Source organism: Syngnathus leptorhynchus, chromosome 15 (assembly GCF_054491065.1).
Source record: "Syngnathus leptorhynchus isolate UIUO chromosome 15, UIUO_Slep, whole genome shotgun sequence".
Taxonomy (NCBI): domain Eukaryota; kingdom Metazoa; phylum Chordata; class Actinopteri; order Syngnathiformes; family Syngnathidae; genus Syngnathus; species Syngnathus leptorhynchus.
Genome location: NC_141209.1, coordinates 6,127,049 through 6,148,493, shown reverse-complemented (window position 1 = coordinate 6,148,493; position 21,445 = coordinate 6,127,049). Strand labels below are relative to the sequence as shown.

The 21,445-nt window shown below is 43.2% G+C and overlaps 3 protein-coding genes across 9 annotated transcripts; 1 reads left to right on the top strand and 2 right to left on the bottom strand.

Moving 5' to 3' along the window:
* Window positions 1-2,711: 2,711 nt before the first annotated feature.
* On the bottom strand, window positions 2,712-10,012 carry exoc5 (exocyst complex component 5). Of its 2 annotated transcripts, none has more exons than XM_085931681.1 (18): window positions 9,785-10,012; window positions 9,414-9,508; window positions 8,328-8,475; window positions 8,046-8,240; window positions 6,841-6,905; window positions 6,432-6,460; window positions 6,240-6,349; window positions 6,090-6,134; window positions 5,947-6,012; window positions 5,713-5,795; window positions 5,435-5,644; window positions 5,224-5,371; window positions 5,035-5,143; window positions 4,775-4,895; window positions 4,524-4,610; window positions 4,334-4,442; window positions 4,046-4,261; window positions 2,712-3,816 (listed from the first exon to the last, which is right to left on the bottom strand). In XM_085931681.1, exons 1-18 carry the CDS (start codon window positions 9,809-9,811, stop codon window positions 3,628-3,630), a joined length of 2,052 nt encoding a protein of 683 aa, XP_085787807.1. In that variant the 5' UTR covers window positions 9,812-10,012; the 3' UTR covers window positions 2,712-3,627. The 2 variants fall into 2 exon arrangements, with proteins under 2 accessions (XP_085787807.1, XP_085787806.1); XM_085931680.1 differs by having other exon boundaries at window positions 2,713-3,816; window positions 5,872-6,012; window positions 9,785-10,009.
* On the top strand, window positions 9,253-17,991 carry ap5m1 (adaptor related protein complex 5 subunit mu 1). 6 transcript variants are annotated; one of them, XM_085931684.1, is made up of 11 exons: window positions 9,253-10,249; window positions 10,489-11,146; window positions 11,214-11,441; window positions 11,526-11,665; window positions 11,796-11,881; window positions 11,952-12,064; window positions 12,130-12,226; window positions 12,312-13,017; window positions 16,062-16,153; window positions 16,222-16,379; window positions 16,487-17,991. In XM_085931684.1, exons 1-8 carry the CDS (start codon window positions 10,182-10,184, stop codon window positions 12,386-12,388), a joined length of 1,467 nt encoding a protein of 488 aa, XP_085787810.1. In that variant the 5' UTR covers window positions 9,253-10,181; the 3' UTR covers window positions 12,389-13,017; window positions 16,062-16,153; window positions 16,222-16,379; window positions 16,487-17,991. The 6 variants fall into 6 exon arrangements, with proteins under 6 accessions (XP_085787810.1, XP_085787812.1, XP_085787809.1 ...); XM_085931686.1 differs by having other exon boundaries at window positions 16,062-16,379; window positions 16,487-16,523; window positions 16,599-17,991; XM_085931683.1 differs by having other exon boundaries at window positions 12,312-12,799; window positions 12,909-13,017; window positions 16,062-16,379; window positions 16,487-17,990.
* On the bottom strand, window positions 16,068-18,095 carry slc35f4 (solute carrier family 35 member F4). The gene is made up of 6 exons (XM_085931689.1): window positions 17,477-18,095; window positions 17,171-17,390; window positions 16,971-17,096; window positions 16,715-16,907; window positions 16,475-16,564; window positions 16,068-16,346 (listed from the first exon to the last, which is right to left on the bottom strand). Exons 1-6 carry the CDS (start codon window positions 17,926-17,928, stop codon window positions 16,105-16,107), a joined length of 1,323 nt encoding a protein of 440 aa, XP_085787815.1. The 5' UTR covers window positions 17,929-18,095; the 3' UTR covers window positions 16,068-16,104.
* Window positions 18,096-21,445: the final 3,350 nt, after the last annotated feature.

Here is a 21,445-nt window from a genome sequence, read left to right as displayed (position 1 = left end):
ATATTTGTAAACAAGAATAATTCTCATCATTAATATGTTGGAAAAAAACTTGTGAAACATTTCCTTGCACGCACATTTTAGGGGGCATGCAGTATGGAATAATTAAATTGTGTTTTTTTTTTGTAGCGGAGAATAGGTCAAAATCGCTTCTCAATATCTGACTTTTTTTTTTATTGTTAATTATATTTTACACCTTGCACATAATCACAATATCAAAAGTTACCCCGTGGCAATATTTACCAATAATAGACAAAAGCACAGAGAACAAAATGTATTAAGAGTGAAAAAAAGGCTCGAGATGAAACGAGCAGTGAAGCTCCACACACAGAGAGACATGTCTGGTGGATTGTGTGTGTGTGTGTTTGTGCGAACCCTGGAGCCCTCAGCTAGAGTGCCAGTCTGTTCCTGTGGAGCAGTCAAGCACACAAACCTAGCCAAGAGAGAGCAAGGCACAGGCAGCGGGCCAACAAATCGCACTGGAAAACTCCACTACGGCAGAGAATTAATTGTGATTTTGTTGAGGAAAGACATGGGGGGGGGGGGAGTGGGCGGGGTCGAGTTGAGCTGAGCACCCGAGTCATCATCACAATGTAGAAATGAACAGAGAGCTTTCTTCAAGCCTCATCACAAGTGAGGAAAAGACGGTTGGCATCATCCACATCCTGCTCAGAACACCTCCTGGTTGTCTGAGAGTGAAGGTGGGGCAGCACCTGTGCCATTTTGGCCCTGACATCTTTTGGCTAAGAGGTCAAAGGCCGGGCATCATCTACATCACATCAGAGTGCCTGGCATTCTGCCTCCACCTCGACATCAGTCTTTTAGGAGAAGCTTTGAAATGAAGAATTCCTCGTTTGCATTGCATTAGCAAAGAATGTGGAGATCACATGACTAATTTGAACAAGGCCATCTTGATATCATGTAAAAATAGCAACATAAAGCCTGTGAATGGATGCAGGCCGCAGGCACGCTAAAGAGCAGTCATTACGCATCATTAGGTGAAGATTTAGTTGAAACGTGTTTAGCGGGAATTAAGCAAAGCTGTTGTTGACATGGATTGACTGCTGTAATGCGTTATTGTCAGTGCTCCAGGAGGCTGAGGGAGGGCCGGCCTAGTTGGGGCGGTGATGTGCTGCTGCTGCTGCTGCTGCTGCTGAAAGCGAGGATTTAGGAGATGTTGGAGGACTAGTTGGAGGGGTGCACAAAGACTGGACTAACATTGGAGAGTGTGGCCAGAGAGGTGGAGAAGGGTGTGAAAGGCGTGAGGGCAAGAGGAGTGGACATTTGGAGTCTTTTTAGCAGAGCTGTCCAACAAGAAAAATGAAAGAATGTTCAGCCCACTTTGACTTTCTTCATCTTTATTTGTTAAACGCACTGAAACTAATTCAGCAATAGATATGACATTACAAGTCATCTTTTAACCTATTTAAGGTTGAGAAGTCATAAAGTTTGACCCTGTTCTGAGCACCATTGTCACATTCAGAGCCAGAACAAGAGCAATATGTAGTTTATTTGAGGATCTTTAGTGGGATGCGGTTTACAAATCAGACAGAGCAGAAGGCGGAGCAAACAATCATGTTTCAAACTTATTGCAGCTGTAACGTAAGTCTTTATTCGTCAGGACATTGGGAACAGAAGCTGCATTTTGTTCTTTGCAAAATTATTTTATTTTATACAATTATTTTATTGACAGGTCTCCCAAGGCGGCCAATGGATAAATGACACGTCAGCAGCACGTCGGATGACGGCTCTTAAGAAGACTGGAGTAGCAGGTAACATCTAAAAATGTTATTATCTGAACAAAAGAATCTGTTTATATTATGATATCAAATCAAATCAACAACCCTCTTTTATTGTGCAATTGAATGAGAAAATATATCCAAATTTGAGACTGTGGCACTGCAATGAGGGTCTTTGCATTTTTGCATTTTCCTCGGCCTTGTTAATAAGTCCTGGTGTCTTTTCTGTATGTAAAATTGAATGCAAGAGCTGCTTCAACTGACAAGTCAGAGAGGACAGTCTTATCCAGCTCTCCAGTGTTGACACTATGACTAATCCCCTCCACCTGCTCAAACAAACTCTTCCCCAAAAAACACAACCCTCCCTTTTTCCACCAGCCCGTGCTGGGCATCCTCGGGGACAAGCCGCACCTCTGCCTTGCTTGGCCTCCCCGCCGGTTATCATCACCGGCCTGGCATCTCGTTCCCATCCCCGTCCACACTAATCGTCCCCCGAAAACAAATAGTTTCAAATGTTTGGAAAAGACCCGTTGTTTGCATCAAAGCCTAACAAAATAATTTTTACAAGCTATCTGGTTGTGATTAGGGCAGAGAGAATTGAATTTATGTGGCATTGATAATATTAATATTAGCCTAATTAATGATGTTGTTTGAACACGCTCTGCTCCGTGTGTACCTGCTATACAACGCCAACCAGCCGGAGCTGGAACCGAGTTCTCGGGCATCTCTATCCCCCCCCCATCCATGACTACTGCACACAATTCATCAAGCCAGAGATATCTAATCCCTTCTGGCGCCGCTCTCTTCCCCAAGTCGAAGAAAGAACTTTAGTCTAGTGGCAAGAATTCCCATGAATACTTGATGACTTCTATAGAAATGGAGAGTGGTTTCATCTCACTTTGAAAGTGACATTCACACATATAATAAAGCGCCCAGGCCAACGTGGCCTTGAGGATAAGGACAATGATGAAATGCATCTCTTTTTTTTTGTTTAATGAGTCTGTGGTTAAGGTAAACAGCAGTACATAGGGAGCAGCTTTGTGGAGAAGACATTTTCCAGGCAGCAGGCATCATTTAGCTCCTCTTGTAGTGCAAAAAGACAGCAACGGCCATTAAAGCCCTGTGTGAAGAGGTCCTCCCCGGTGGGTTTCTTTAAATCAGAAAAGGTCAATATTTCAATCTCCCTTGACCCAGAAACAGTTCACATCTCACTGGGGATGTCTGAGCAAGTGTTGATCTGTGCAATTACAGTGACACAAACTCAGTGACCCATCGCAGCAGTCATCTGAGCCAACAAAGGACCACCCAAACCTCTGAAGAGGTTCTCAGACCTGCTTCGAGTTTGGATCTCACTTCACAGCAGTGGCCTCTTGACATTTGCTTTGTGCTCAGAGGTCAATGGTCAGTGAGGTGGTCATGTGTCTCTCTTATCCAGACAGAGCTCTATCTCATGCTTCTCAAGCTGACTCAACACATTTTTTTTTGTCTCCCTTTACAGCAGCTTGAGGATTTATTCTGGGGTGCTCAAGAGCAGCCAGAGAATTTACATAGTTGGCACAGTCAAAAATAATATGTCTTTGTACATGAGCGGATAAATCAATGTCCATTGAAGTTGAAAGGAAACATGTAAATGGGTGATGGATTAGTATTTAAAAACAAATGATACACATTTTAAGCAAGAGGTAAAATGCACATTTCCCCCACATTCAAGGAACAGTAGCCACCATGTCTTTTTGATGCCATTCCCACATGAGTGTCTCAAGGCGGACTTCTACACCTCCTCGAAAGCAAAGGTGTCTTCTATTCAAAGTGCATCAACTCATTGAAGCATGGCGGCAGACTGCGGTACTGGACGGAGCGCGTTTGTCGAGCGTCGGTCGGCCCCCAGACATTAGCTAAAGTGACGACCCAGTCGGGCTGGACGGTAGTCCACTCGTAGCTGGACGAAAGCGTGCAGGAGGTTACGGTCCAGATTGGTGAGCTGCTCGCCTGAACACACCTGCTTCAGGTTGTCAGGGGCGACCACCAGGAGGTTACAAAGGGCGTGCAGAGTGTCAAAGAGCTGCAGCACCAGAGGTACCTGCAGGGTAGACATGCACAAAATTTAGGATTTCATCGAATTTAACATTTGGTCATCTTGATGAGTGACTTCATATTATATCAAGGACTAACTTGATTTTTTGGAGGTGTCACTATAATCCTAACAGAGAAATTCCCTGATGCGTAAATGATATTTTCAGGAGAATGCACAGGCTGAGCGCTTGTACAAAAGGCCATGTTTTGCCGTGGACCTCTGGGCCCGCTCTCACCCTGAAGTCCTTGGCGCAGCGTCGATATTCAGCCACGTCGCAGATGGCCAGCATGCCTCCCATGGAGCTGTAGCTGTACTGCTGCAGGTGCTCGTGAATGAGGCGGTGGAAGCGAACACCCAACTCCGTCAGCACCGTGTCCACATTCTTGCCGTCCATAGACTTTCGCACGTGTTCCACTTGCCGGCTAACGTAGGCACAGACCTTGGCACAGGCCTGCAACATAGAAAGGTTGGAAAGTTATTTATGAACAAAAAGTAATTTGCCAGTTCCTTGTGCCACACTTACCGTAGTGTACTGGATCATGACGTTGTTCTCGTCCTCTGGCTTGAAATCGGTCTTCTTCTGTTCTGTTGCTAAGATGTGCTTCATTTGGCCCACCATGCAGTTTAGCGTTCTGCGGCATAAATGAGAATAGCATCCATCAGGGACGAGGAACTTTTGAAATCCAAAGGAGGGGTTGTGAGACAGAACATACCTGTCTATTCCCGTGTCTAGTTTCACTTCCATTTGTTCGATCACTTCTTTCTTCTTGTGTAAACATTCAGCCAACTTTGGAGATGAACTGAAAACATAGATTTCAAAATTTAGAGGTCATTAAAATAGGCAGGTAGCCAGTGAGTAAAATCACCAGTGTTAGTTCTTATATCAGAGTCGGATGACAAAATTGTCTTGGATGCAGCACTTTTGTGACCACTAAGTGTGCAAACTGTATCAACTTGAACAAACCTTATTAGAGGCATAAGCTGGTCGTTGAACTGCTTGTCGAACAAGTGAAATATTGAGTTTGCCTGTTGGACCACATCCAGAAAGTACAAGTTGGCATTCTTGGCATCTGAGGAGGGAATTGCTGTATGGAAGCGAGAGAGCAAGAATATAATCACCATCTGCCCAGTTCAGGTTCTACTCAGTTTATAATTGTCATAAATGCACTTCAATGGAGGCCAAGGTTAAACTGAGCCCATCATCGATCTAACAGGTGACTGTACCCGAGAGGCCGATCTCCAAAGCATAGTCGATGTGATCCACGCACAAATGCTCCACCAGCAGCAGGAAGATTACGAAGGCATTCTTGGGCAGGTCGGCAGGATCCGAAAGCTGCGTCGTCATAAACAAAAAGCCGGAGCATACATTTCGTATGAAACACAACAGGATTCAATTCCGACTCGTGGGCTCACCCTGTGGCATCTCTCAAAGGCATGCCGCGTTCCCTGCAGCAGGTTGACCACCAATTCCGGAGAGAGAAATGTCTCCCCGTGGGTGTCAATACTCGGGCCCAGTGGTAGATTAGTACGCTGTCTGATCCTCTCCTTCAGTTCTTGGATACTGCACAAGCACATCATTTCACTTCAGTATGTGAAGTGAATAAGCTTCCAAATGTAAACAGACCTGCCGGTGCCGATGGAACGTTTCTGGTGGTTCTTAGCGTCGTAATAGCGCTGGAGAATGGTGGCGCCGCGAGTGCGGAGGTAGTCTTTCTCCATGTCAATGTAGCTTTCCAGGTAGGAGGAGAAAATGCTCTTGGTGAGCTTGGACAGGAAAGTGTGCTTGTCAGAGCCCAGGTTGAACTCGCTCAGCTTGTTGGCCAATAATGTGGTTCTGGAGTGTTTGGACACAAAAGTATTAGGATGAAGATTGCCGTGAAAATGAAAAGAGGAATGGCTTACCTCGTGTAAAGGTCATAGAGGTTCTTGAGGTACTGTTCCACGTCCGAGTGTCGCGTGTCATCCAGTTTTTCCCTGACGTGGGCCTGCAGACACGAAAGTCGGTCAGAATGCCGCAAAAATTAGGGATCGGTGGCTTGAATGATCTGACATGACGAGTACCTGTAATTTGTTTTCAAAGATGTTCTGAATCAGTTTGGCCATGACAGTCTCTGGGCTGCTGAAGATCTCGCCCACCTGTTTGTTGACCCTTTGGCAGAGGACTGCTGTGTCTTCAAACACATCATTCCTTATATAAGCACCCTAGGACCAAAACAAGAACTTAATCCAGATATTTATCTGCGGTAATAAATATTGTATACAAAAGAAACCACACTTACATCCTGACACTGTTTGATGTAGACATCTACGCAGTGTGCATAGCCCTGGAGAAAAAAACAACAACAAAGGTTGCATTTTTTTATTTGGATAAAGGTTACAAAACCTCAGTTAAGCCAATGTTTACTAGAATTTTGTCTTTTTCAGGTCACCTTGAAATGTAGGAGAACTGCTGCCACCTCCCGCATTCGTCCAATCTCTCCCCTGCGCTGGGCAGCGGTGAACTCCTGGATTAGCTGTCGCTCCAGGTCATGGTATTTACCTGGAAACAATTCAAAGATCCCTCAGAAAATACTATTTCAGTGGAGAGATTTGTAAATGTAGAATCGTGGGAGTAAACTTACTTGCAATTTTGGCTTTGACATCAGAAAATCTTTTCAGAAAACAAAATTGAACAGAGAGGATGATTAGTGCGGTATGCAACCAACAATTGATTTAACAATTAACAAATGATAATTGTTTCATTAGCAATACAATCATATATTTTTTTACATTATTTAAACCTTCAAACATTTACAGAAACACACCACTGACTCACTGGACATTTGATTAGGCACACACGTACATTCCACCTACACCTTGAAATATCTTGTGAGTCAGAGCTTTGTTTCTAAAAACCTATTAACATTTAAAACGCTTACGTATGTAAAAATCGGCTTAGACTTTGATGAACAGTTTACATGCTTAATACAGCACCTTCCCCTTGTTTGCCAATGCCCTTGTCTAAAGCTGCCTCCAGGACGCCTGACTCACCTGTCGAATGGCAGCTCCTGGGCAATGAGATGCAGCTTCTGAATGATATCAGCAGCCTCTTTAATCTGACGAGGAGAAAGAAAGTCAGTGCGTGGGAGAAATGAGCAAGAGAGAGAGAGAGAGAGCGAGCGAGAGCCCATCATGACCATGAGAGGTGGACATTTGTAAAATAAAGAGGGAAGGCCGCCGGCAGTGTCTCCGCTAGGGGGATCATCATCTTAAAGCAGACCTCCTCCGCCTCATCGTGTTGAACAGCCGGCTGATAACAAACGGGCGGCGCTCACCTGGGCTTCCACACCAGCGGTCCTGACTTAACGGCATATCCAGCTCTTTATTGCCGTGGCTTTTCTCAATGGCCTGTAATCCTAAATCGCTTTCAATAATCTGTCCGGCCAGGGATATCTGTCTGCAAAAAAAACGAGGGGTGTGGGGGGGGGGGCTCTTCCTCCCCTCTCCTCCTGACATACACGCTGACTGTAAAAAAAAACCTGGACCCGCGAAAGGCCCACCGTCTGCAACTCCTCTGTTCACGCAGATGCCTGCCTCAGCTAACATCATTACTCTGCTCCCGTGAGGAGGATCCAGCCTTTCTGCTCAGCGAAGGTTTTCTAAGTATCTGTCCCCCAGCTAAGATTAGCTAAATCCCATGTAAGTAATGTAGCCGTCTCCCTGCAGTCAGGGTTTAGCAGCACTTGTCTCCACGCTTGCGGGCCATCCCTCCCTTTCAGGAGGATTAGCAAAGCCATTCCCCTCCAGCTATTCACTTGCAACTTTTCTCCACCCCCCCCCACCTCATCTAGAGGTATGCATGGGAAAAGGAATCTGGACAGATATTTCTACATCCCTGTCTGGAAATTGGGCACCTGACTCTGGGATTGACCCCCCCCCCCCCTGGCAGATTCAAATCCACCTTGTAGAAGCTAATGTAAAACCATCCAATGTAACTTCATTAAACGTATACCACATCCAAGTAGGAGTGACATAAGCATGTTGACATCCATGCTAGTCAATCAGCAAACTGTCAATGAATGACAGTTTATTAATTCTAATTATCTGTGGGATGCAACCTGGGGGATAAACTTGACAAGTTATTATAGGATAGTTCTTAATTCTCTAGAGTCTCACCTCCAGCTAAATAACAGCAGCATTCCTCATCAGTGGTCTCACATAGACAAAAGGGGGCGGGGGGGTTATATCATACCCACCTTGTCTGGGTTATTGAAGACATCGCTACGCAGATCCCCATCCAAGAACTCATTGAAGTAGGTCATTAGACGCTGAGCTTCTACGGCACGTTGTCGAGGAGTGTTGACACCTTCAAGCTGATCGCCCAGGTGACACACTTTAGTTGCCACATAGCTGATGTGTTCATCGAGCTCCTGAAAATGCTGGAAGGCCACCTGAGTAGGAAGTGGAATGCGAGGCATGTGATGTGATGATTCCAAGAACAAGGAGGTCCAAGTAAAAAAAAACAACAACAAACACACCTGGTTGCTTCTCTGCAGATCCTGTACTTTGTGGGCAAATTCCTTCGCTTCACGATGACACTGATGCTCCAACTTCTCCACCCGCCGCTGTATCTTCTCATCCAGTTGTTTCAGCTCCTCAATGTGGTTCTCAAACTCCTCCAACAACCTGCCATGGAGGAAATTTTGTTGTTAAGTTGCAGAATTCATCTGGTATTATCTACGGTTTGCTTGGAAAAGTAATCAAGTCCCAAACTTGTCCCACTGACCTCATAGTCATACAGTGGTTATTAGGCAAAGAATAGTGTCACATGCTTAATTCTTGGGTCCCCTGCCTTAAGAAGTTCAAGCAGCTTCGTCAGCTGCATTTTTTTAACCGCCATCAGAGCTACTGAGCAAATGTTCTAAGTCAGCAGCATATTTCACAAAGCACCAAACATCCCGAAATGATGAGTTTATAATCTTTTGACTAATTCCCTAAGCAACTGCTGCAGCTTAAAGACATCTCCCAGCCTTTCCCAGCAGACACTCATTCCCTGGTCGGTGACTCAAATGTGGTAGCCTCCGAAGATACGTTGTCTCTGACTCCTCACTAAGAGCTTCCGAAGAGGTGGCGGCAACAGTTTTGTGCAGGAAGTAGATAAGGCAAGAAGGATAAACACATTCAGCTAAAGTGTTGTGGCATTTTTCTAATGAAAAATAACTTGAGCGTAAACAACACTTTAACAAACCTCCATTGGAAAAAAAAATACTACTAGTGTTTACTAGTACTCGAGAATTTAGAGGAAAAAATAGCTCAGTGCATATTTTATTCAAAGCATAAATACCCTGCTTTAAAAAAAGTAGTCACTAAATGTATCATTATCATCGAGTATAATACAATATAACAGTATAACCCAATATGAAATATGATTGACATTCAAGAAAATAGAGCGCGATAGCTGAATTTAGTGACATATGCTTGCTTGCAGTCAGGAGAGAATGCTCATAACAGTGTAGAAATTATGTCACGATAACCAAGCAAGAAAAACTGCATTTAAAATTTGTCTGCAAGTAGATCGAGCAAAAAAAAAAAAAAGGATTTCAATCAAATGATGCTTTCAGTACCGTTTTGGGTCGAATGCTTCAGCTCCTCCTTTTGAGCCTCCACCGGGAGTTCTCCAGGCCAATCTCTCAATGTACTCATCTGCATCGAAGGGCTCCTGAAGATCAAATCAAAACAAGAGCGTCGATCATCTCTCAGGAACTACGGAGTGGGGGCGATATATCGGGGTAACCGATCCCGCGAAGCGAATTTAAGTGACGTAATTGCGAAACGCCTCGCGGGATATGCAAAGCACCTCAGTAACATTACGACAATCTGATCGATCATATTAAACGCAGCAGATAAAGAAGAAGCGCAAGCGTTCTGGATGGTTAGCCAGCTAGCAAGTGATCGCTAAAAAAAAAAAAAACTCCGGACAGCAACAATCATCTACCTCGAAAAGCTGAGCAGTCGTCGCCATCTGTAAAGATCAGCTGGTGTTGTGAAGAAATAAAATGTGTTTGGAGGAGCGGAAGGTCGGCAATGACGCCGACCTCGACATGGATTTTGTAATTTTGTCCAATTTTATCCTTTGTTGACAGCTAGCTGGTTAGCGAGTCCTGTTTCCTGTATGAGACACACAAGGGTGGAGGCGGCTTGCCACTGCGCATGCGTGTTTGTCAGCTGATGGGTGCTGGATGTCACGTGAAACAAAAGCAGGAAGTGGTGTGCTGTCATCAGTGTTGTCGGAAATGTCTCAATTCGTTGATAAATTAGGGAAATGTGAATTTTGTCACTTTTAGATTGCATTTTTTTCCCTCTATATGTCGTGACGCGGATCAACTGGATAAATGAGTTTTCGTGCTTTGTGGATTATTACGCACAATGAAGGTGAAAATGCTTCAGTTCGCTTTTCAAGGTATTATTGATTTTTTTTTTTTAATACAAATGATTCGTTGTAAGTCATGTGCATAACATTTCTAAGGTCATTTCAAGGTATTATTAGACAGATCTTCCAGTGAAGTATCATTTTCTTGTGACAGATATTAAAGTAGTGTTTAAAAGCTTTGAAAATGCACCAATTTCTGGCCAATGTGTTCATGCATCACCTTTGAAATTCCAACTTGTGTTTGTAACACCGCACATGTTCATTCCCAGGAGGTGGGCTACAGTGGAGTACCGTGCTAAGAGTCTTGGAGGCACCTTGTATGTCGAGGTTCCGGAAGACACCTCAGTGCTCAGACTCCTGCTCACCGAACTGGGCCTGTCGGACCCACACAAGCCATTTGTCCTCCTTCGAGATGATTGCCGCCGCTGTCCAAAGACGCCTGTTCATGAGCTTCGCGTCGGTCCTGGCCAGGAAACCCTCTGGCCAGTAGTGGCCGTCACTCATGGACCTCTCATCCTAGCTTGCCTGGGTCTAGTGGACGTCCCCCTCGAGCCCCGTCCACCTCTAATCAACCTGCTGTGTGTCTCACAGGCCATCACATTTCTGCTTGGATTACAGAATTTTCTCCTGGGTTTAGGGGATAAACTCGATAATGAGGTGATGGCCTCTCGCCTGGCAACCCTTCCCTCCATGCTTCTGCAGGTTTGCCCTTTTGGTACGCCTCTCGATGTGCCATCTGTCGGGGCTACTGCCACATCTTCTGTGCCCCTTCCGGCTGGAAACCAGAAGCAGCCAGCCTGGAAGACGGGCTTTCACCGAGGACGTGCTGTAGTGAATATAGCTCTGACAGAAACTGTGCGCTCCATGCAGTTCGGTGACCCAAGTAAACAGGACACGTGGGACGTGTACGGCACTCTGATGTGCAAAGTAAGTATAAAACTAAATCCATTTTGCATGAGTGGCTTTCATTTGATTTCATCCTCTTTTCAAACAGTGTGAAGTGGAGGGGGTTCTCCCAGACGTGACAGTGACCCTCACTCTGCCGCCCAATGGGTCACCGCTGCAAGATATCGTGGTGCATCATTGCGTCACCTCACTGGATCCCAGTATCTTGACTGCATGCAGCGTCGATAAGTATGACGGATCATCCTTCTCCGGACCCTACAAATTTCCATTCTCTCCACCTCTGGAGCCCTTCCGACTGTGCGGCTACACATCACAGGTTAATAAACAATTAATAAACAATTGCTGTAAGTTTATGATACTTTGCATCCCACCCACTGCTGATTCTTAATACCTCCGATAGGTACCCGTACCCCCCATCCTTGGCTCATATCAACTAAAGGAGGAGGAAAAGCATCTGCTTGTGTCAGTGACTCTGAAACTTCATGAGAGTGTGAAGAATAGTTTTGAATTCTGTGAAGCGCACCTCCCTTTTTTTAACAGGTAAACAAGACGATGCATGCTTTTTAGTCTCACGCAATTTCATTTTGCTTACCATATATTCAATACATACAGTATATTCAAAAATAGTCAATGATGATGAAATCTGCATTGAAACTTTTTTTTTTTGCAGGCCTCTCATGGGTACTGTTGATGTTAAAGTGAGCTCTGGACATGTGGATGTATCCAAGGAGAAGAACTTGTTGGCATGGATTCTTGGTGAGTTTTAGGTATCTTGAGAGTATTTGTAAAGAAGCTAATGATTTATTTTCCACTCACAAATATTCAGGACAAAAGTTTCCTAAATCTCGCGAAGTCACATTGGAGGGCAGGATCGCCTTTTCAGGGCCGACGGCAGGACCCACTGATCCTATTTGTTACGACCTTACAGCCTACGTCAAAGTAGGTTCATACACACACATGACTGGACAGAATTTCCATTTATTCCTGTCTTATTGTCATCCCAGTTGTACTTCAAAGTGCCTGACACAGCACTTTCTGGATGCTATGTGGACCAACACTCAGTACAGGTGTATTCCTCCACTAAACCTAAAATAATATCTTGTAAGTTTATGCACGTTTTTTTTTAAACTTCTATTTGCTTTAAAGCACACTTGTTGAAATACAAATTCGCTCTTCTTGCTTATAGCTCGGGAACTTCAATCGGAGGACTATTTCATATGGAATTCAACAAGTACTCCTCCCATTGGCCAGTTGTTGCTTTAGGATGGACTCAACTCAACAAATCAAAGAAGACATTTAATTTTGTTATACACGTGCAGATTTCTTTTACTGCAGAGCTTCGTTTACTGCACGATATATGCACACATCATTTTTGTGACAATCAAAATTCATTTGTAGCTTTTGGTGATTAAACTGGACATTCAAAATTTTAACTGGAAGATTATTATTATTTTTTTTATAACTGATGTACTTCTGACTGCTCTACCCCCCGCCCCCTTACATTTAGCCCATCGCAGACACAAGGGCCACCCCTCGCTCTGACAGGCCCACTTGAGCGACTCTCCATCAGCCAGATAATTAGCAGCTGGGACCTTCTCATCAGCTGTAGGCCAGGAGGAGTGAAGGGGGCAGCGAAATGCTTTACTACCTCGGACACCGCCTTGGCGACAAAAGGTTACTCTTTAGAGCCGGCAGGGGTCCTTACAGCAACTCCCACCCCTTTTGACCCCATCCCCGCCCTGTCAACTAGTGAGTAGTTCAAACAAACAACCTCTCCAACCAGGCTGTGATTGAGCGCTGACCCTCTGGCCCTCTGAGACATTGAAGCAGTCGGTCCCATTCAACCAGCGGGGACTTGGCTAATTGGTGAAAGAGTCGCAAGGATAGATGAGGTTGGTCTGTCTCTTGATGTTCTTTAGGTGCACTTACTCAATTAGAGAGTTTGATTTGTTTTGTTATTGTAGTCCATTCACCAAAAAGATGGAGCGGGTTTCTATGCTGTTGCATAACAAACTAGCTACTCGCATGAAGTGTTATGCATAAGCAGCCAATGAAGGGTTAAATCAGAAGCAGTTGTGCTCCACTGCTACACAGCATCCAGACTCCTCTGAGTGCCCCCATTGTCTGCTGTTGGCCTCTTGTGCCCCTTGCTGGTCCAACTGCTGCATTCTCACGTGGATTTCTACTCATAAGGCTGACCATGACCAATCCTCTTGTCAATTGGAAGCAATTGCTCACACGGCATCCTTCACCTTCTTTTTAAGTGTCCGCGCCGAGCGGCGGGCAAGGAGACCTCTCGGCTCTTCTCCTCCATCGTGATTTGGCTTTAAGGCCCAGTGTGTATGGCCAGCCAGCTGGAAAAGGTTTTTTTTTTTTTTTTTTTTTTTTTTTTAATCCTCAATATAAGGCCAGACTGACTCTTCAAGTCTTCTTGTTGGTGAATTTGCATTGTTAGAGGATTGGCTTATTTTAATGTGTTGCTTGCTCCAGTGACTTTCCATACTTTCTGAAACTTCACTTTGCATGTTGCCCCATTTAATTCATATAAATATTCTCCATGCACACTAAGAGTTTGTGCATACATTGGCGATGAATATAATGAAGCAAGTGTGCGATGAAAATCGGCATTCAGAATACATGGTAGAAGTCATTGTAATTGTTCCAAAAGCTATTTTATCAAACGTATAGGGCTGTTTTTCAGCACAATAAGGCCATCTAGTGGTATTTTTAGGTCAACCCAATTAGCAACCATAGCAGATTGCTCCTACTTTTTTTCTGGTTTAATTCTGAGTGCCTGTTATGTGAAGTGCTTTCTAAGCCTGTTTAAGTTGAATAGAACAAACACTGTGTAATAATTTCCCAGGTAATTATAGTTAATATCTGCTCATTTTCAGCTGTCCCTCTTGTTCGCCTACAGAGGGCGCTATAAACCCGACAATTAAACAGACTAGTGCTATCTTAATGACCTTACTTTAAACTCCAGCCTAATCTACTAACTTGCTTTATTAAATTTGATATTTTTCGTTTTACAAACACTGTAAGAACCAGACCTAAGATAATTATTGCATTAATTACCTCATAAGAAGTGTATAATTAACATCAATGTGAGTGCATTAGCCCTTAAAAAAATTGAGAGTGCTATAAATCCATATCTGTCTCCACTTTGTTTGTGTGTTGTTCATGGTGTGTCGTGCAACTCAAGTTCGAAATGGATTATTTGTGTAGTGGATGCATGACAGCAGGCTCACTCATCTGCTAACTGATTCATTTCATTGTATGCCCCAGAATGAACCCAATTGTGAACCAACATTGTAAAAGGAAGAAGATGAATGATCTCTTAGCTTGTCTGGCATATTCTTTGAAAAGAACACTTGAGTATCATAGCAACAAAAACAAAGAAATGAAAAACAAATAATTCTGTGTACCGGTCGGTCTCAGCCATGCGTTTGTTCTTCACTTTCTTATTGTGATGATGTTTCTATAGAAACTCTCCCCACAGATTTTATTTCACGGTAAACGCTCGAAAGAGCTTGATGTTTTTGGCAGACCTTTCTGAGTGGAAAGAGAACTTATTTGACATTATTTTTGTCTTAAAAAACAAAAACTTTTCAATTCCTTACTTAATGCAAATAAATCAGATAACATTAGACCTGTATTATTCCGTTTCATTATTTAAATGTCACCTTCGTAAACCCTTCATTAGGAGTCTCGGCTCACTCACTGCAACAATGTAATGTAGAAGTGTGTGTGTGTGTGCGTGTGCGTGTGTGTGTGACATGCCAATCATTTCTGCTCTGCAGTTTAAACTCCCCCTAGGCTTTTATTCTATTGCTCGGTAGCATGCGCATGTTACCACAGATGGTATGTGTTTGTGCAAGGTGATAAAATACAGTGCAGTGCACTCAGCTCTATTTCCACTGTTTGTATTCCTAATAATATTAATAATTAATTTTTCTTACTCTGCACATCAATGCTCTGGTCCAGCTCTTTCTTGCCCTAGTCTACATGAATGCAAAATAATTCTCGAAATTATTTCTAAAGCTTCATTCAACAGTCTTTAAATGCCTCAAAAAGAATATCAAAGTCCCAAATTGACCTACTCGAAAGAGCTAGCGGTTTTAAAAAATGCAATATATTCAGTCAAAAAAATATCAGTCTGAATCTTCACTGTCCTCACGTCTGAGTTTCTCGGAGAGACATCCTGCTCACTCTGATATGAAGCTTTAGCCTGAGCAAATGAATATTTAAATTAGTTCCAGACTGTTTAAAAATGCATATGGTTAGTTTTTTTAGAATCTTCATGTAATATTTGTAGACTGAGCTCATTTATTTGTCCTGCCCTGTTTATACTGTGTGTTTTTTTTGTAATACAGAAATAATGCATTTATATTCCCAAAAGATGGATGATGATTGTCTTAAGACATTTTGGTAAACTGTGGCACTCGGGGTATCAAACTTTCAAATACTTATATATATTATAATAAACAATTGGCTGATTTGATGTGTGATTCCGTTATATGGCAGTAAATGAGTGTGAGCACTTTTTTATCATTATGAAAAACAACAGAAAATATATGTACATCAAGAATGGGATAATTGCTAGTCCTATTTATATATAATGCATGTCAGTAATATTTGAAATAAATAGTATGTTTCATTTCCTTTCTAAATAAATCAATATAAATACATATATAGGTTTGGCCAGACTGTCCCTGCCAGGATTTATATTCACGGAATATATTCTGCAGAGCAGAGCAGGGCAGAGGTCAATCAGCGGGTGAGGGATTGAGTGTGGCAAGTTTATCGAGAAAGTAAACGCTTTCCACCGTTCTCGTTTGCAAAACCGATAGTGAGCCAGGTGTGCCTGATGCACAAAGAAACTTGATATTCTATTAAGTCCTGCAGACTGTTTTAATCAAATGTCTTCTCTCCTTAGGTGGGCAGTGGAGGAAAGCAGCTCCTGGTGGAGTCTCGCAATATTATGCTAAGGGAAGGGAGACGGCGCCATTAGCTCGACTGCGGCTTCTGGTGTGCATGCTGGATTCTGTGAGTTCCTCGCCGTGATCCTCCGACTTTTTATCTGCAATGGTGGCCAGGAGGCGCAACGTGGCCGAGTCCCACTCTTCGGGAAGCAGCAACAGCAAGAAGCCCAGGCAGATGATGCACGTGGCCGCGAGGCGGACCATGCTGAAGATCACCGCGTGTTTAAGGATATCTACAGCTGCAGTCAAGAAAAGAGACAACTGGTCTGCAGGTATTCACTGTTTCTCGTAAAACATGAATTCTATGGATAATAGAATGTAAACTGTAAACCAAGATCAATATTTGAACTGCATAAAGAAACTTTACCTGCATTTCCAGGGACACTGAGTAGCGTCCCTATGGAGATGAGAATGGGGTACGTTAGGACAACACCGACGTGAACCAGAATGTTGAATACTGTAAAGGACACGGTGATTTATTCATTTGGAAGGTGATTCATTGCTGGGCCAAATATTACAACAAAAAAATGCTTTGGATAGTGAGGACAATTCCATGAAGCTTCAAGCATGGATGTAAACAAAAAGCAGTGGTGTGTCACTGTCTCACCTAGCCACAGTCCTGCTAGGCCACACATGTATCCCCATGGCAGTGAAGAGAGGGAGCCCCATTGCTCTACTTTGGTCAAATAGAGGATGAGGGGTACACAGGAGATGAAGATAAGGTTGAAGAAACCCATGGTAGAAAGGAAATGAGCCACTTCGCCAAGGCTGGCACTTCCCAGGAACATCTTGAACAGCACCTGGATGGTGAGAAGACAACATGGTGGACCAGTTGGAGCCATTGCTGCCTTAGGTGGTCTCACCTTATAAAGAGCTGAAGTTGAGGCTGAGCCCACAGCGAGCGCCACACCCACAAAGGAGTCGCCATGGAAACCATCAGCATACGCCATCATGACGATTCCTGTGATGGCCATGATGGCAGCAACAATCTAAACGAAGGGTCCATTAATGAAATGGGAGACCACCTCCTTCTATCTTCATCTCTGCTTCAAAATTGACATACCCTGACACCCATGAAGCGATCCTTGAGGACAATCCAGGACAAGAGAAAGACAAAAGCCTTGTGGCAGCAGTAAAGGGCGGAGACATCAGTAGCGGTCAACTTCTTCAAGGCCAAAAGGTACAAGTAGTTTGTCAGCGTCCACAGGATGGAGAAAGGTGCCGTCCTCTTAACAAAAAGCTTCAGAGTCATTCCTTCTTCGCCAAACAGCTTGCTGCACTCTCTAACAAAAGACACCGTATATCTTAATATTTATCTCAGTGACCCTTTACAGAATATGTGAGTATAAACAATGGATGGATGGATTACCTGAATTTTTGAATGGGTGTCTGCTTCTCCCTTGTGGTCACCACATGTCCAGAGTAATAAATAGGAAAGAAGAGGATATTCCAGTTGCTGCTGAACCAGGATATGAAGAAAGGACAGGAGAATGACTGGAAGGTCAGCTTGACCACCTGAGTGGTACCCACCCAGGAGGAGGAGATGCACAGCACCATCAGTAAGCCACCAAACACCTTCAGCACTGTGCTAGTGCATGTCTGGTACGACTGGCTCTCCGCACTTGTCTCACTGCCGGGCGTCTCGGCGTGAGACTCCAAACCATCCTCTCCTAAGGAAAAGATAAACACAGTTTTTGTTAGGTTTTGTTGCGTCATAATAATCGGAACACTAGTTAGAAGTCCGATTAATGTCTTTTGTGTCAAAAAAATAAATAAATAACTGCAGTCATTAATGTCGAGAGAAAAAAAGTTCAGGTACATTCTTTAACTTTCAGCATACAGTGATCAATTTTCACCAGAGCAGGAAATCAAAGATGACTTGCCCGCTGCCCAAGCTCTCTCTGCTAGCTCAGCATGTGGCACATGCCTTCGAGCTTAGCACAGCATCTGAGTGCTCATTATTGCATCAATGGATTTTTTTTTTTTTTAAATCGATATAAAGTTAAGCACCAGGAGTACGGTAAAGCCACCCATGAGCTGAATGAAAATGGATTGCTAGTAAATGATGCTTTGTTTGCTCGTGTCTATTAAGGCAACTCATAATTATGGTACAATAATACAAAAAGAAATGAACAATTTAATATTTTATTATCCATTACTATCACCAAACCAGATTCAGAGCCACTAAAACTGAAATTAGTACAATTAAATTAATATGAAACTGGAATATCAGTTTGTTTTAAACATTATAATGTTCAACTTTTACAATGGCGTGCTGTCATTCAGCAAGAATACATCAGCTTCCATTCTTGTCTGCTTCATTTCATCCTTCAAACAAAATACGTTTGTCATTACAGAAAAATCCTTTGGTGGACGCAGGCGCTTTTGTCCTAAGCCACTACAGGCTGATCTGCGGCCAAAAATGCGATGATATTAAAATTCCACTATTCCCTTGTCTCGGAAAGCAGCTCTCATGGCCAACATTGTCTCTCATATGAGTCTGTGTTATTGCTCCTGCTTCCGATTTGCAACAATGGTGGATACAGTGTGGAAAAGTGAGATTTTAATATAAGTCAACAAATCGGGGTCAAGCATTTTTTGCACTGTAATCCTACGATGGCCAAAAAGGTCATTACCCGATTGAATTTAACCAAACAGCTCCAAAGTGCCGCATAGAATAGTCTCATTCATTACTGGCTTGTTTTTAAATGGAGCTCATCTACCCAGTGTGGCGCACTCTGCTACTTCAACCCAACATTTCAATCTGTTGTGCATTTTATTGCGACATTGATAGATGGACTCCCGCTGGAGCTCATGTCAGAGCACAGTACAGCTTTGATAAGTCGTCTTAAGGAGAAGCGGGATGCTGATGATGCTTACGGAAAGGCGATTAGGGTATCTTATTTCAATCTCGAAAAACAAAGGTAAGCTATACAAATTAGAAAATGGACTTGCAAGATGTTCTAAAGGATCAGCGTGCCTTAAAGGACAAGTGAGCAGAATTTGCTGATGTGTGTGGGTTTTTTTCCCCCCCCCATCCAGGCTGGCTATCTGCATGCAGCACGTCTCCCTCCAAAGATACAAAGGTGTGTATTTCTCCTTTGCATGCACAACTTGAACTCATCAACCTAACATTTACATTCTTCACCATCTGCTTAAAGACAAGTTTTTTTTTGTTTTTTTTTACATAGCCTACATGTAAAAGTAGAGTCAACTTGGAGTTACCTTCAGAAATGGGGCAGGTCAGGACTTGAGTGCTGTAGGAGCTTAGAGGAGCTACTCGGGCTGAGTGCTTCTTCATCCTCCACTGGGGGCCTCAACACACTCTTTCCCTGTGTGAACGCGTATGCAACTCTCAGAAGCTCTTCCTCCTGGCTCCGTGCATCTTTAGTCCTCCCTTTTCTTCACCTTCACACTCTTCACTTATCCCGACCCCCACCCAGCCCCAAGACTTTTCCCGGATCTGTCAACTCTTCTCCTCAGCACTCCAGTTTGGCTCAGCTCACTCTCTCTCTCCAGACTTCCTCTCCTCCTCTTTCTGTCTGGATTGTAGTGATACAGCTAACTGGCGGAACTACTGTTGCAATGTCATGCCGTGATCCAGCGCTGTCACTGTCTCCAAGGAAGATTGAGCTTCAAGTGTGTAGCATGGCGCAATCACTTGCCTCATTTCACTCCATCCTCGCCACCCCCACTTGGTTTGTCTCTGTTCAAGTCGCTTTAGCCCTCCCTCCTCTTTTGCTCCACAAATCAGCAGCTTTGTTTGGATGGTAACCAAGCAGCCCAGGCTGATTATGCTGCGCTTGCTCCTCTCCTCTAGTGGTCCCCCCATCCTCTTTTTGAGTGAGGAGACTTCTCGCTGCACTCTTTTGCTGTACCTTCTGTCATGTTAGCAGAATATCATCTGAGCTGTACAAATACTATTTTGTGGTCAGTCAGAAGCATTTTAAATGGTGCCAGTTGTGCCACTACTTTTTAACATTTCGTTTTTTTTTTCATCAGTTATGAGAGTTTTTTTTTTTAATTATTTCAGCTGTTAATTTTTTATTTTGCTAAAAAAATAATAATAATAAAAAATTCAATTTCACTATCGGTGAAAAAGGGTCAACATTTTTTTTCATCTTATTTCTAATATTACAAAAACCTGGTTTAATTTCAGGAAAAACCAGGTAAAACTACAGTTAAGCCCGGTCATACAAATCTCAGCCAGCTAAAATTCTAATACTGCACCAGAGTGTGCAGCATTTTTTTTTGTGTGCTGTGTCTGATCTTCTAAAAGAGAACAAGTCACTCTTTTGAATCTTACAGATGAGGGCCATATATCAACACCAAGGTGACTTTTACTTGTTTGAAGCCATATTTCAAAAACACTGATGTCATAATTTAATGGAAGAACAGCAAGGTGAACATTTATTATAATCCCAACCATAAAATCGACAAAATCAACTCTATCCCCGCATCCATTAGAATGAATAAATGTGTCATCCAAGTTCCGCTGAAGCTATAACATTTGCTCTGGTGTAAGCGGAAGGTAGGAGGATGGATCCCGTGAGAGGAGGGTCACTTAAAAATAGACTTGCTGATGAGTGGAGACAAAAGCTAGACAGAGAGGGACGGGACGGCAAAAGAAGCCTCCAGTCAGCAAAGTCCAGAATGCTAATCGCTATCTGATTAAAAGGGATGTCTCCAGAACAGGCACTGCCACTGTCACTAAATAGAAGCTAAAGGGACAAGTAAAATACCAGTGGTTGCTCCCCCCCAAAAAAAATCTCATTTTGGAGCATGAATATATTTATGGCTGACTAATTAAAATGCATTTAGTGTTTTATATCGCGATGGCACGTATTGTCATCATTTAGTGGCGTAGAATGAAGCCTGAAATGCACCCTAATGTTGAATTAATAAATCTCCACCTATTGTAACCACCAAAACTACCAAATGGACATACCACGGATCAAAGCAACACATAATAAAGCATCCCCCCTCTTAGCCCCCCATAGCAACAGCTGCAGCCCCATCTATTGATTCAAAAAAATCCTTTTATTAGGCCCCTTTTGTCATTTAGATTTGCAAACACTTCTCACACATATGAGTTTTTTTTTTTTTTAGATTTTGTCTGTCTCTAAATATCTCAAGGAGGAAAATGAAGAATGATAAAATGGTCTGCTCGTAATTGCTGTTTGAACCGTCAAGATGTTCCTCTACTGCTAGAGTAGTCTGTCCTCACTTTGCCCTCCAAGTACTTTAGTTGGAAATATGGAGGATGACGGCATCTAGTGGTGAATAGAAAAATAGTAGATTTCAAGTCCATTGACCCCAGTCCATGAAAACATTTTGG

Bases quoted from the DNA above. Each gene is read 5' to 3' on its own strand.
- ap5m1 (XM_085931684.1), top strand. From the start codon at position 10,182: ATGAGTTTTCGTGCTTTGTGGATTATTACGCACAATGAAGGTGAAAAT. The intron at 11,147-11,213 runs GTAAGTATAAAA...CTTTTCAAACAG, and splicing joins ACGGCACTCTGATGTGCAAA to TGTGAAGTGGAGGGGGTTCT. The intron at 11,882-11,951 runs GTGAGTTTTAGG...ACAAATATTCAG, and splicing joins CTTGTTGGCATGGATTCTTG to GACAAAAGTTTCCTAAATCT.
- slc35f4 (XM_085931689.1), bottom strand. From the start codon at position 17,928: ATGTACCTGAACTTTTTTTCTCTCGACATTAATGACTGCAGTTATTTA. The intron at 17,391-17,476 runs GTAATCCATCCA...GTCTTTTGTTAG, and splicing joins ACACCCATTCAAAAATTCAG to AGAGTGCAGCAAGCTGTTTG. The intron at 16,347-16,474 runs GTAAAGTTTCTT...TCTTGACTGCAG, and splicing joins CAGTGTCCCTGGAAATGCAG to CTGTAGATATCCTTAAACAC.
- exoc5 (XM_085931680.1), bottom strand. From the start codon at position 9,811: ATGGCGACGACTGCTCAGCTTTTCGAG. The intron at 8,241-8,327 runs GTGTGTTTGTTG...CTTCCTACTCAG, and splicing joins ATCTGCAGAGAAGCAACCAG to GTGGCCTTCCAGCATTTTCA. The intron at 4,262-4,333 runs GTAAGTGTGGCA...TCTATGTTGCAG, and splicing joins TCATGATCCAGTACACTACG to GCCTGTGCCAAGGTCTGTGC.